The following is a 15,434-nucleotide window of genomic DNA, read 5'->3' as shown; positions in this document are numbered from 1 at the left end:
AACAAAGAGCTAAAATATATGCTGAAAGCCTCTAAAGCTAAGGCTAACTGCAAAACTTAGTGATAATGCTCATTGGGTTTGTTATCACAAGTTAACCCTCTTGGATTTGATCCTTTGTTAATATTTAAAACATGATTACTGCAAGTCTAGGAAATAACTAAGGTCATAAATCAAGCCGTAATATGTTCTGTATATGTACGTGGTTGGAGGAGGCGGTTTGTTCATCCACACAGGTACACTGGTACATAAGTGAGTCTCAGGGACAGGGAATATTCACATTCAAGTGAAAAGTGGTCTCAGACGTATGGACCCCACTGTATATTCTAAACATAGCTTCAGGTACACCTATACTTCTTTGCAGTAATTTGCGATCCACATCCCCCATGGCCCTTTCAATTACCAGAATTTGCTTTCCACTGTTACTGGCAGAATATCAGCTGAGGCCCAGCTGACTCTGTGTGAAGCTGTTTGGGAAGGATTAAACTAGCTAGCCACTGATAAAGGAGATGTTGCAGTATGCATATAGGGACTTTATGGGGCTGCTTTACTCAGTGTTGAGCAGCTTGTGTAATTATCAGAGCCATAGAAGGAGAAAAATGATGAAGGGAGGGAGGGAGGGGGGTAGAGGCGAGGTGGGGGCGGAGGAAACAGGAGAAGAGATGGGAGCTAATGAGGGAGGGAGGAAAGTGCTGTGATGGAAGAAGGAGGGAGGGAATAACGGATGGGTGACAAAGACGGAAAGACAGAGGGTGGGTCTAATGTGGGGCTTTATGAAGAAGAATTATATCTGCTGAATAACACTAAATGATTCTTTTTAGGAATAGGAAATTACTTACAATATGCTTCATTTCTCACCCTTGACTCCTGTACCATTTGACTCAAGGGCTTTTTGCTTGTCTTACAGCCTGAATTTGTAGATTTAGAATATTTTGTACTAAAAGATAAAGCGATTTATTAGTTTCTTACAAAGATCTGCTGGACTGCTACAATGCAGTGTCACAGTAGAAAAGAACAAAGTCGCAATGTAAACACTGACTGAGACTCTAACCAATAATCAAACCAATTCCTGCTCATGCTCCATGGAAAATTAGCCTGATAATTAGACATACTGATGCCGAAGCGCATTTTGTAATTAATAACACCTTGGTAATAAGACACACACACACACACACACACACACACAGCCTACATGTGTATGAGCATTCTGTTCCCCCAAAGCTTATCACCAAGCTATTTTTGGATGCACTGTGCTTCAGGATGCAGTAAGCCCTTCACACAAGCCTTTTTATGTCATCATTAATACATTCTAGGGCCAATTATTGTGGACATAACTGATGGAAATCAGATTGTTTCCCTGACTCTTAATACCAGTTTTAGGCAGGTAATCAGAAACTTGCAAGTGATTGCGTTTTGAAGTTCCCAGATGACTTGTTTTTCATTATTTATTGAACCTCAGCTCCAGTACCTGACAACACAGTTCCAGGGGGCTTAATGAATGAGATTGTAACATGACAGCCGCCGAGAGGTTCATATTTCTGGGGAGTGAGTCGGTGTCTGTACCTCTGTCTGTGTCTGTTTGCCGCTCTGACGAATGGTGGCGGTCATGTTTTCACTAATGATTCACTTCAATTGTTGTTTATAACCCAGATGTGCAACAAAGGGACATTATACATTTTCATTATGTTGGTACTCTATGCAGAAAATATGTTACAGTGCTGGTTTTATGCTGTGGTTAACTACATTGCTGCCATGATTAGGAATTATTTGAAAATAATATATATATATCCACAGCATAAATATATATACACAGCATAAAAATGTGTGTGTGTGTGTGTGTATATATCCCTCTCACCACCCTGAGGATGTGCGTGTGTCTTCCTCAAGCTTGGGTCCTGGGAGTTTAAGGATAGTTTGAGGTATCTTAGTTGTTCCTCGGACTGTGCTCTGCTGGACAGAGGCCCTTAGATACTTCACCTGGAATCTGCCGGAGCCACTCTTCCAGTTTGGGGGTCACAGCCCCTAATGCTCCTGTTACCACTTGGACCAATTTAAACTTTATCCTACACATTTGTGAATCCGTCTCAGCTCATCTGCCCTCTTCTGCTCCTCCTCAGCCACCCCTATGTCTGGTTGGTTAGCCAGCAGCTGTTTGTCAGTCTGGAACCTGAGGTCCCACAGGACCTTAGCTATGTTGTTCTCAGCCACTTCCTGTGCTATGTCCCATCGGGACTTGGGGACTTCATACTCTGCACAGATTTTCCTGTTCCTGTACTCCATCCCAGCCACGTGGTTATGCCTGTCAGTGTATGCTGTCACAGCCTGCACCTTGCACCCTGCTACTGTGTGCTGGACTGTCTCAGGGGCATTTCTGTTCAGCCGGCACCGTGGGTGCTGCCTGCTGTGGTAAACCCCTGCCTCTATGGTTCTGCGGCTTAGGGCCTGTTCTTGTGCTGTCATTATCAGAGCTTCTGTACTGTGCATTTTGCTGGTAATACTTGTGCACTTAGGTAGGATACTATACAAACACTTATTCCACCACTGGGGGGTCATTGTGACCTTCTTATTTTTGTGTCTCTTCCTATTATTCCTATTATTCACCCATTAGTCGTACTTCCAAATATCTGCTACACTATAAAAGAGACTTGATATTAAAAGACTGCAAGGTGGTATGCTGGTTTCCTAGCATACCAACTAATCAGATTTTGGTTGCTAAAGGTCAAAGGTCAAGGTCACAGTGACCTCACAAAACATGATTTTGGCCTTGTGAATGCAATATCTCTGTAACACCTTGAGGGAATTTCTTCTAATTTGGTAAAAACATTCACTTGGACTCAAAGATGAACTGATTAGATTTAGGTGGTCTAAGGTCAGAGGTCAAGGCCAGTGTTGCCTTACAAAGCACTTTTTAGCCATTAAGCATCAAGACTTCACACAGCAGTTATGACAAAATTTCACACAAATGGTATAATAATATACAGTATATACATATGACTCTGGATAAACTGTGAGTCCTGGAGACATATTATAATTCTAGATTGTTACTGTGTCATGATGGTTTTCTCCCATTAGTAATTACAAGATTTTATTAATAACCTGTTCTTTTTTCAGATAGAACTGACACAATGGTAATATGTTTTAATGCACTCACAATGACTTGTCATAATGTGTTAAAACTAACAGTTTAAATAAGGTGTTACCATTTCCTCACACTAATCAGCAGATGGGCATGTGAGGTGGGGTAGTATGACTTTCAGCGGCGCGCGCTGCTGACAGGCTGTTGTTTTCTTAATTATCAGCTGGTAAAGATGTTAACAGAGGTATTGATGGGCCTTAATTGACCATATGGCTGTTTGTTTGTGTAGCTGGAGATTGGCCAGAGAGTGTACTGATAAGACACCCCCACCCCCAACACACACACATACACACATGCATGCACACAGAGGGGGCCGGCACAGCATATAATTTGTTGGGGTTCGACTTCCTCACCACAGACCTTCAGAGTGCGCTGACATTATTGCTGGCTCTACTGCTTCTTAATCCAGTGGTACTTGTGGTAGTGGTAGTGTGTGTGTGTGTGTGGGTGTGTGTGTGTGTGTGTGTGTGTGTGTGTGTGTGTGTGTGTGTGTGTGTGTGTGTGTGTGTGTGCTTGTGTGTGTGTGTATTGTGTACATGTGTAATTGATGGGAGTGGGGCTCCTACCACCTGCTTGTTCGAAACCAGACTCAGCCTCTAGGCCCTGTGAGTCTGAGAAAAAAAACAAAAAAACAAAAAACAATTAAATGCTTTTTCGTTTCTTTTTCTTTTTTTTCATCAGATTCACCTTCTTGGCCCTTTTTGTCCTATGCTGATTAATCCGGTCACACTTTTTAATTGCAGAACACTTTTCTTGTTTCCCTGATGGTTAACAAGCTTTTTTTTCTGCACAGCTCACAAAATGGAAGTGAGGCGATGTCAGTAGGTGGAGCCGAGGCTTCCCAAAATCGTCTCTGTTTTGAAAAAGCCTCATGAAATATTGACAGCTACATGTAGGAGTTAGCTGTAGCGCCATGATCAACCTTTTCCTGCTTTAATCATTAAGTCATTTAAGTTTTCTCCTTCTTTGGGTTTGTCAACATGCTGCTTTGAGAAGTCTATGGAAGCATGCTGGAATGAATGACGGAGATCAGTTGAAGTGGCTTGATTTGATGCAGACAGATTGCGAAGGTCTGTATAGAGACCCTCGAGCCTGTTACATTGGGCCTGGTGTGTTTCTGTTTGCCTACAATGAGTGGGAAGACTTGGATCGATTTTCTGTTTGATCCAAGCTCGTCAAGTTTATTTCAGAATATTCATAGTCAAATTATCCCCCCACACTGACAGTTAATGTGGATGGTTTCAGTATTTTTAATTATGAGACTTGTCTTGTTTGATTATTCTATTCATTCAGCTGATGACTTCTCCAAAGTCATATTGGAACTTCACAAATTGAAATTTCTAAGACAAGCTTGGCAGAGTCACTTGGCAAATATTACCTTCTGCAAAAGAGCCACATGCAGACACACACACACACACAAACACACACATACACACACAGAGACACAGATACAGAGGCCTGTCATGTGTATCTGTGGTCTGTCTGGACAGGTCATGTTTCATGACCCCTCCCTCTGAGGCTGATCATTGGTTGGATGGTGCCTGCCATTCAGGCCTTTCTATTAGGGATGGAAGTCATGAGTTTTACATTTAAAACACCCTGAGAAGGCATTGTATGTTTTCTTATTATGATGCATTTCACCTACATTCAAATGTAGGAGTTCAATCTCAAATTCAAACCATTAATAGAGAAGAAGTCTGATTTCATCGGATGGACCGAGCATCAACAGCTAAAAAAATTTGTGATAATTTCCTTGGTTGGACTTTATTTATGCTGATTAGTGCAGTATAAGGTCACCACTGAATTTGTACATTTAATAATCTTCCAGTCATGCAGTGCAATTCTTTCTAATTCTATAGTTTTCATTGTAGATATAGAGATGGCAGCCAGAGATCAAAGGTACTACGTGGCGTTCTCAACCTCTAGTACCACAATGGAGCGGTGCTTTAAGAGTGAGCCATTGTTTCGGAAACCAGGCACATGTGGGTGCAGGTGACTTGAGACCCAGTCATGCTGTAAACATTTCTACTGACAGTTGGTGGCAATTGTGTGCTAATATACTGTAAACGTAGCAATAGGTCAATAAAAGCAGTGAAGAAGAAGGAGGCTGCTAGCAAGTACATGTAAACAGTCCTGGTTTCAAGTCCCTCCAAATGTCAGTTATATACATTTTTATGTGGAAGGAAATTCATTCATCATCTTGATATTATATTATATAAAAAGAGTTTTGGTGAACCAAAAAATAAAATAACATAATATATAAAAAAAAAAACCTTCACAAGGTACTGTTAACTGCCTCCTATGAATGTGTTCAATGTTGGTGGAGGCATGGACGTGCAGGGTTCCAACATGGCACCCCACCGAGTCTGATCACAGCTGCCTTTTAAATGTTTATTGAATCTATTGGCTCAAATTGTGAAAACAGAAGTCATTTTGGATTGTCTGTGAATAATTTGTGTGTCGTTTGGTCTCTATGCCAAAGTCACCTCATTGCCCAGTGCTGCATCAGGGGCGCTTGGCTTGTCCAGTAGACCCACTTCATATGTTCACGTCCTGTAGGAAAGAGAGGGATTTTTTTTCTCTCCATCTCTCTTATGCTAATGCTTTTTATGCACATAGTAAATAAAACATTAAAATTCAAAAAAATGCAAATAAAAGAGACTGAGTGAATATTTAAGAGTAAGACAGTGTTTCACATGCAGTGGGCTGGGCCAGCACAGAGAGCCGTCTGTCCTGTTGTCCTTTTCACCAAATCCAGCCTTTCAGCAAAGGTCCAAGCAGAAAAATCTGGCATCCACTTTTCTCCCTCCAGCCAGTCTTTGCTATTCACACCCCAACCCAAGCCCACATCTGAGTGTAGATCTGAGCTGCTCTCTGTCTCTACCATTCTCCTCTTCCCTCTTTTGTCTGTCCCTCTGGATTCATCTGTCTCTCCTTCTGTCGCTCTCTTTTAACCTCCCTGTTTGTCTCGCTTTGACTGTCATCCCTTTCCGTTAGCGTCAATCCTCCACCCTTAGCTTTCAAGCGCATCCTGTTTCTTGTCTTTGCCACCCCACCCCCTCAAATCCAACCCAACCTCTGTGTGTGGTGAGTCCAAATCACAAGGGGTGGGGGTGGGGGGCGGTGGGAGCAGGTGTGCATCTGGCTGGCTATTGCTGCTGACTCGCATAAACGTGAGAGGTGAGTAGTGAGCTGCTGGGGTTGAGGAATACAGCTGGTCTCTAATGTTGATGGACCTCCACCTGTTCTAATGTTTGCCAAAGGCCCAGCCAGGTGCTCAGCAGCATATGCACACACACACACACACACACACACACACACACACACAACACACAACAAAAATCTGCACACATACGCAGGTCCGCAGCTAAAAGCAGGCATGAAACATATATGTGTGTCAGATCTAATAAGGATTCCCAGCTGCAGTAATTGCAGCACACAGATAGCGAGCTGATGGTTTCTCTGCTGCAGAAAAAAAAAGGAATTTTTTCTGACTCAGAGAATTAAAAAAAAAAAAAAAAAATAGAACACCAGCTTCCCCACATAATTCTCTACCTTTTGAACTCAAGCGAGAATTACTTCGATGAGTCAGGAGGTCAAAGCCTCAGCCTTTGGCTTGGCCGCTCAGTGGCTGGGTGGGAAGTTTAAGGAGCAAAACTGAGGGGGCAATGAGCTGCAGCTTTTCAAGAGCCATTTTTCCTGCTTGTTCCACGTCTGCCTGTCCTTGTTTTCTCTCCTCTTGTCTCACTCCCAGCTTTCCTCATGTTTCTCCTGTCCCCCATTTCCCGCTTGCCCTCTCTGTTTTTGTGCAAACATGGTACAACAACTCACTCCTTGCTCACCAAGCCCAGTGAAGGCAAGGGGGGAAAAAAATCCAATAAACATAAGCCACAATTCCCCCTTGACTCTGCTGTCGTCTCCGAGATGTTATTTAAGCGCGACACGTGGTCGATTTTTCCATTCCACCTGGAAGACCTCGCTCCCCTCCTCCTCCTCTTCTTCCGTCTCCAATATGGATTTCAAAATGCTCGTGCCATTTTCCTTACCTCCGTCCTGCTCCCTCAAGTTGGGGGAGAGAAAAGGGTAAACACACAAAGGGTGTGTGAATAATGCAAGGCGCACATTAAATGTCAGGGCTAAAAATTCACAATTTCCCTCTATTGTCTCGCTGGCATTTGCGGCATGTTTTATGCATCTTATAATTAGTGGTGGAGACTCAGAGGAGAGGAAGCCTGGTCGTTATGTGGATCCCTTATTTCTGTGAGAAGTGGTGGTGTAAGAAGTTACAGAACATCATTTGAAAGGCAAATCTCACAAAGCATGGCAGGAATCTTTAACACATATATACAGTATACACACACACACACACACACACACAATGTAACGCTGGTTACTCATATTGTTAATTATAAACTTAGTTCTTGCCTCATCTTGCTTACTTGATCCACTTAAATGTCCACTTTTCAGCGTAGGACAACTGAACACTGACAACCCTCATACATCATCTTACAGCCTTACATCATATTACTCCACCAATCACTAACTTTACAGGCAAAGTGGATAATGTAGTTCCAAATCCTAATTCAAGATCAGAGTATATTATATATGCACTGTCTCTGTCTGTCAATTAACAAGAGGAAAATAATGTAATGCAAAAAATAAATCTTAACAAAAATCTATCTCATCTTACAATATGTATATATGTATATATGTGTGTGTGTGTGTGTGTGTGTGTGTAGTGTAGATAGTTGAAGTAGTCATTAGAAGCTGGTAAATTGTGGCCATAAAGGGTTGCATATAATGCACAGATAGGGTATGGCATTCAAACAATGATAGATTAGTATTAAGACGTCCAAAGTGAGCCAAGAAGACAGACCCACTCATTACACCACCACGACCCCCAGCCTGGACGCAGGTTAGATTATCTGAGTTACTGTAGCCTGTCTGTCAGCTCCAGCCAGTCTCATTACTCTCCTCTGACCTCTCTCATCTACAAAGAGTTTGCATCCACAGAACTGCTGCTCACTGGGTGCTTTTTTTTTTTTTTTTTTTTTTTTTTGTCTTTGCAATGTTCTGAGTAAAAACTCCAGAGACTGCTGTGCCTGAAAATCCCAGGCGATCAGCAGTTTCAGAAACACTCTGGCACCAACAAGTATGTCATGATCAAAGTCACTGAGATCACATTTTCCCCTCATTCTGATGTTTGTTGTGAACATTAACTGAAGCTCCTGATCTGTTGCTGCAGGATTTTATGCATTGTACTGCTGCCACATGATCGGCTGATTAGATAGTAGTATGAACAAACAGGAGCACAGGCGTTCCTAATAAAGTGCTCAGTGTTGAGTGTCTATATCTAAGTGTCAAAAGAAGAATTTAAGGTGTTCTGATTGAATGATTAGGGTTTCTAAGGCAGGAGGAGGAGCTGGACAAAAATAAAGAGAGAAAAGTAAAGAAAGAATAGATTAAAAAAAATAAATGAGCAGAGAATAACTGAGCTGGTGAGAGAGAAATAATACAGTAAAGAAGAGGGGCATAATGAGGAGAGTTAGAGGAATGAATGCACTGTATATGGCACACACTCATGGTCTTAGATCCAAGTATTCCTCTTTATTTTGCACTCGTTTTCTTTTTTTCATGTCTAGAGAGTTTCCCCCTCTATTTGAATCCTTTAACGAACCAGTTGGCTAAATAATTATAACTGTTGTCTGTCAGAAGGAAAAGCAGAAGCTGAAACAGCACCTTTTTCAATATCAATATTTAGTGTACATAGAAAATATTACATTTTCTTGTTTTATACTTAGTAACGAGACACGAACAGCTCTGGAGTGAGTAGTTTTATTATTCCTGTGTGAGAAAGTGTTTGCCCCCTTCCTGATTTCTTATTTTTCTGCATGTTTGTCACACTTAAATGTTTCAGATCATCAAACAAATTTAAATATTAGACAAAGATAACACAAGTAAACACAAAATGCAGTTTTTAAATGAAGGTTTTTATTATTAAGGGGGAAAAAAAATCCAAACCTACATGGCCCTGTCTGAAAAAGTGATCCCCCTAAACCTAATAACTGGTTGGGCCACCCTTAGCAGCAACAACTGCAATCAAGGGTTTGCAATAACTGGCAATGAGTCTTTTACAGCACTGTGGAGGAATTTTGGCCCACTCATCATCTTTGCAGAATTGTTGTAATTCAGCCACATTGGAGGGTTTTCGAGCATGACACGCCTTTTTAAGGTCATGCCACAGCATCTCAATCGGATTCAGGTTGGGACTTTGACTAGGCCACTCCAAAGTCTTCATTTTGTTTTTCTTAAGCCATTCAGAGGTGGACTTGCTGGTGTGTTTTGGATCATTGTCCTGCTGCAGAACTCAAGTGCGCTTCAACTTGAGGTCACGAACAGATGGCCGGACATTCTCCTTCAGGATTTTTTGGTAGACAGCAGAATTCATGGTTCCATTTACCACAGCAAATCTTCCAGGTCCTGAAACAGCAAAACAGCCCCAGACCATCACACTGCCACCACCATATTTTACTGTTGGTATGATGTTCCTTTTCTGAAATGCCGTGTTACTTTTACGCCAGATGTAATGGGACATACACCTTCCAAAAAGTTCAACTTTTGTCTCGTCAGTCCACAGAGTATTTTCCCAAAAGTCTTCAGGATCATCAAGATGTTTTCTGGCAAAACTGAGATGAGCCTTTATGTTCTTTTCTGTTTTAACGGGGGGGGGGGGGGCAATCACTTTTTCACACAGGGCCATGTAGGTTTGGATTTTTTTTCCCCTTAATAATGAAAACCTTCATTTAAAAACTGCTTTTTGTGTTTACTTGTGTTATCTTTGTCTAATATTTAAATTTGTCTGATGATCTGAAACATTTAAGTGTGACAAACATGCAAAAAAATAAGAAATCAGGAAGGGGGCAAACACTTTTTCACACAACTGTACTTATATATATTTATAGTAAATCATTTTTCTTTCTAGAACATAACAAAAAGAGAAATTAGAGATCCACTAGGTGGTTTATTTTTAATTTGCACCAGCTTTACCTGGGGGCCATACGGTCCACGTAACAGCAACAGCATACTGTCCCATTCATCAAGCTTTCATCCTGCTTTTAGTTGCATAAATATGTTCGCTTGACAGATGACTTTACTAATTGCCTTTTCAAACTGCAGTAATCTCTGGGCGCAGTGAGCGAAAATTAAAAACGCAGCGCCCTGAGTATTGTTTTTTCATGTCTGAGCCTGCATTTATCCACCTGAAATTAATTCTCTAATTTGTTTGTAAGATAAACAGGGAATACTTAGCTTCCCAATCCACTTAAAGCATCTTCTCCACTGCTTTACATATCCATTCTGAAATGCTGATTTCTCCCCGAAGACCCCACCCAGCAAGGCAGCGAGTCATTAACAGTGGAATGTAGAGCAAGCCTGTGCTTTTCTGAAGGGCACTGCAAAGTCTTTTCAAAGTGTTACCTTAAAAAAAATGTTAATTCAGTGTGTGTTTGGCTGCTTTGACTAAATAAAAGCAATGTTCAAGGGAGTTTGGTGTTAGATGCAGAGTTCACACCTGAGCTGCAGTGTGATTGGGTGTGTGTGTGTGTGTGCCACTAACACTGCTGATGTGCATGGAGGCGGGTGATGACATCCTTGTCCAAACACACAGGCATCGAGAAAGCACACACGACGACACTGTGAGGCCACTTTGCACATTTGCACTCGGCGCTCCTCCGAGTGACTTTCAATCGTTTTGAAACTTTTAATAAAGTTATTTTTGGTTGTGACCTTTGAAAGATTACACAGCTGCGACAGCTGTGCATTTTTGCGACATTACAAGGACGTTTCTCAGCGGCTTATCTTTGTCCCAGGGTCAGCGGTCACACTTTATCAAGTCAACCAAGCAATCAATTTTTTTTTTTAATGTTTAATCCATGAAGTAAAAAACAAAAGAGTTTTTCATTTGATGTGAAAAGTGTATTGTATTCTAATGATTGTGCACATTTTACCAGGCCATCATAGGAAATACATGTTGAAGGGGAAACCAGCTTTTGCTCTTCTACATTATTTGGTTGTGTTTAATTCATACAGTGCAATTCCAGAGTCCAGTGGGGCACTCGGCAAAAAATTGCCAGGTGGCCAGTCCAATCAGCGTTCATCACCATTATGTAATTAACAATCTGACACCAACACAAAATGTACAAAAAGTAATTTTTTAAAATGTATAAAAAATATATGTATTAAAATAATGAACATGAAAAACCTTGTAATTTTCTAAATATATTATATAAACAAAAAAAAAACCTAAATAAATAACTGCACATTGCAGATAACCTACAAGGCCAGTGCTCATCAACACATAAACCCCTTTAAGGAGGTTTCCTACTAAATGGTGTTAGCAATATATCGCTACATTGACTTTTAAAACCTTGAGCTACTTTTTCATAAAAGCAGTGCGCGACACATCTGGACAGACTTGAACTCCTCAGTGACGAAGTTCCGATGTGGACTGATGTGCTCAGCGGGTGGGACAGAGCAGCAACACATTCAGTTGTCCAATCACCAGTCACACAAAGATGTGGAATGAGATGCAAATAGGCATCCAATCACTGATCCCCATTACTTTCATTCTAAATGGGGCCCCTTTAGGGAGGTTTCCCACTGAGATATCATTGCAAATCGTCCGCTGGTTGTTAAAGGGGGAGAGAGTCGCATTTTGAGACATAACTGTGGAGTAAAGTTTTTCAGCCTTCGGGGCCCCCTGCTAACAGCCTGAGGCCACAAGCAGTCACCTACCTTGCCTGTTCACAAGCTGCCTTTCTACAGATGAGAGTCTAAATGCAGGTGGGGGCTTCATTCTAGACTCGCCAGTTTCTCGATGAACAGAAACAGAAACATTCTCATCCTCAAGCACAGCTACAAGACATGTTCTGTTTATCTTCAGGGCTGCAATTACCCTAATTATCAAAGTAATATGGGATGTTTTTTTTTTGTTCTTTCATAAACTATCAGCACTTTGATAGATTTACCACTTACTGTTTTTTTTTTTTCTACAGCTTTCAGCAAAACCTTGCAGTCTTACTCGGATAAATTCATTGTTGCTTTTGGTCTTGTTAACATACTGTAGAAAGCAAATTTCCTTTTTTTTTTTTTACATCGTGCTAACATCAAGGGGAGCTCAAAATAACAATAACACTGCTTTCAGTCCAAAACAGGAGGAGTTTCAGCCGCATTTTACACTCGTCCCCTTTTACTGAACAGATATGCTCTCATTTGAATCAGTCCAGCTGTCTACACAGGCCTGTAAACACAACCCATAGCTGATTTTTTAATGCTCACAGCTCTTCCAAAACATGGCTAACCTACAGCTCAATACTGTGTCTACATGCAGTGTAGACACAGACGGAGCAGTGCTGCTGCTGCTCTGCTGACGTGCTGCTCGTGCTGCACCTCCTGTGTAGGCCTGGTGATGTCTTTTTATTTTCTGCTTTTGGCCTCTTTGGGTCAACAGAAACAAGCTGCTAACACAACAAGGACATATAATAAATAGACTCAAGCTGATATGATGGATTTCAGCTGATTTACACACCCAGTTGTTACGGAGTCCAGCATTCACTCACCTGTTTTTGGTGGTTTACTGGCTCCTGAGGGAAATATCTGTCTCTTTGGCGGCTAAATGCTCCACTGTGTTCAGGTTAACTGTGTGTGTCTGCTGTGTGGTAGTGTACAGTGGCTTTTTTACAGCTTTTTTTGTTGAAAACCAAAAACCAAAATTTAAAACCAGCGAGAGCAGCGGGAGTGAGCCAGGACAGTAAAGCTGTGAGCTGAACGATGAGCTCAAAGTCAGTGTGAAGCCCTGTGAAGCTGAGCGGAGCTGCAGGCTCAGGTGATAACTCTCTGCAGGTTCATCACATTCTCATATTGTTTCCACATCATTTAATGCATTTATCATAAAAATATTGGTTATATCCACTTTAAGGTGTTGAATGGTAACAGAAAGTAGTAAGTTAACCTTGAGTTAACCTCTTTGTCACATTTGCACGGTAAAGAATCAACTGATATACTTTTGAAGAGAAAAAAATCCCTTATATAAACATTGTATTTTTTCCATTTATTTAAAATTAAGAAAGCAATTGGAATTTGCATCTTTATAATTTTATAGTACAATATCAGAAAAAAAGAAAATCGGTCCTCCTGTACCTTTAACAGTGACAAATATGAAACCATGTTGCTCCTGCAGTTTCCACTAGATAATGCAGTTTGTTCTCAGTCGCTCTGTGTCAAGGTGAGTGTCGTCTCATACCGCTGCTGAGGAGTGAGGGGGGCTGAATTTCATTTGACCCTCATTTGCATAAAAACAAGCGATCATGGCGATGAGAGAGCTAGTTTGCATGCAAGTGCATGTTTGGACAACCGCTGACAGTTCACCTGGCAGATATTAATGAGCCGGCGACCATGGCCCAGCTCATGGCAGCGTCCTGCATATTACTGAAAGTGAAGAATTTAAGTTACCTCTGTTCCTGTCACAGCTCAGTAGATTTACTGTAGATCAAGCTCATTGTGTGGAGGGTGTATAAAGGCATTGTGGGAAATGTAGGAGCAGTCAGAGAAGCGGTATAAGCAGTATTCATGTTGATTGCACCACAACACATTGGAAAACAAGTTTGTGATAATTTGAGAAAACAGTTTTTTAGAATCTGCAGCTTTTATGGATGTCATATTAAAAATGGATTTCAACACAGGGAACAACCACTGCAGTGTTTTATTACCAAACAGATTTGCAATAAATCTATTTTTTAAGAGTGAGTAAAAGTCTGAATACAGTAGATACAATATTTCTACATATTTACACAGTCACATAAGGTCACAATTATTTGTAGAGCACATTTAAAAACAATGCAAGTTGAGCAAAGTGTTGTAAAGTATAAACTGGAGATGAGCTCAGGATAAAAGTAAAAATAGAACAACCTCACAACACACAGTGCTAAAGAATGAAAAAAACACAATCCTCCTGTCCTCAAGGTCCTTACAGTCACATATAGTTGACACCCCCCCCCCCCCCCCCCCCCCCCCCACACACACACACACACACACACACACACACACACACATGCACACACAGAGAGAGAGAGAGAGAGAGAGAGAGAGAGAGAGACTTGCAGAAAATCAAATTACCACAAAGCAATTGTCACACAGACAAAATGTGGCCTCTGGGGCTCCTGAGGCAGTGCCAGCCCTGATTTGCAGGGTTTTACACAAATTTGTTATTTGGCTAACAAAGACGCTAACACAGATACTATTAAACTGTAATGGATTTTGGTTTTTTGTCCCTGATATGAGACATTTGCCTAAAATTCATGTTTACATACATGTCAACCAAAAGCAGGGCCCTCGTCAGTAGAAAATGAATTTTTCTTTACAGAATTTCTTTGGAGGAACAAAAGCAACGTCCCTCAGATTTCAGCATTTGATTCATCTTCATGGTTCTGTTACAATAAGTACATGTGTCTGTGACATGAAGAGAATACCTTTCATGTGCTTATTCAGAGCAGAAGTGGAAACCATCATACTGCTATGTTAACTTGATAAATACCACTTTGGGCGACATTGTACTGCCTTCATAATTCTGGACTATAATCACAATGTGTGGACAGCGATGTCTATCAATGGCAGCAAGACTATGAATTTGGAAAAATTCTTGAATGTAGAAAAGTGTTTCAACCTCTTATCACCGTCTCTGTTGTGATTAAAGCCAAATGTTTCTGTGTTTGGTTCTTCAGGCCAGTGGGAGGTGACTGTCAGAAGAAATGCCGGTCCCAGGTGCCCTAGTACATCACCACCGGGACCATGGCAACTCCTTGGCCAATGAGAAGAGAGAGGTACTCCCATGGCTCCGCCTGCCTTGCTAGATGGTCGGCATCCTCCTTGATGCTCCTATGGTTGCCGTGGGTGTTGCTATGGCAGCCATGGCCGACCCGAGCTGAGCAAGTGGGCGGTGGGGGACATGGTGGGAAGGCACTCCACGGTTCCCTAACGTTTCCCTCGTCCTCGTCATCCTCCTCCTCCTCGTCCTCCTCGTCCCCCTCCAGCTCCTCATCATGGGGCTTCAACACGAGGCAGAGTGGGGGACAGCTGGACTGGCTGCTGTCGGAGAAGGGACCTTTCCACAGATGTCCAGAGTACACCGAGTTCAGAGAGAGGTTCCAGCAGGGATTTTCTACCAGATACAAGATTTACAGGTGAGGGAGGTCTGCACCTTAATTAGTGCACTGTTAAAAAAAACCAAAAACTGAACACAGTTTGC

General features: G+C 41.6%; 1 protein-coding gene across 1 annotated transcript in view; it reads left to right on the top strand.

Annotated features, from left to right (window-relative positions):
• brinp2 (bone morphogenetic protein/retinoic acid inducible neural-specific 2) overlaps positions 1–15,434 on the top strand; it is a 235,365-nt gene that overhangs the window by 86,106 nt on the left and 133,825 nt on the right. The window contains exon 2 of the mRNA XM_071491368.1: positions 14,911–15,369. Coding sequence (XP_071347469.1) covers positions 14,978–15,369 — 392 coding nt within the window. The 5' untranslated portion in view covers positions 14,911–14,977. The remainder of the gene's footprint in view (positions 1–14,910; positions 15,370–15,434) is intronic.

Source organism: Trachinotus anak, unplaced genomic scaffold, assembly GCF_046630095.1.
Source record: "Trachinotus anak isolate AG129_WGS33_773 ecotype Australia unplaced genomic scaffold, CSIRO_AGI_Tana_v1 ptg000012l, whole genome shotgun sequence".
In the NCBI taxonomy this organism is placed as follows: Eukaryota; Metazoa; Chordata; class Actinopteri; order Carangiformes; family Carangidae; genus Trachinotus; species Trachinotus anak.
The sequence above is the reverse complement of the archived record's forward strand: the minus strand, read 5'-3'. Positions and strand labels throughout refer to the sequence as shown.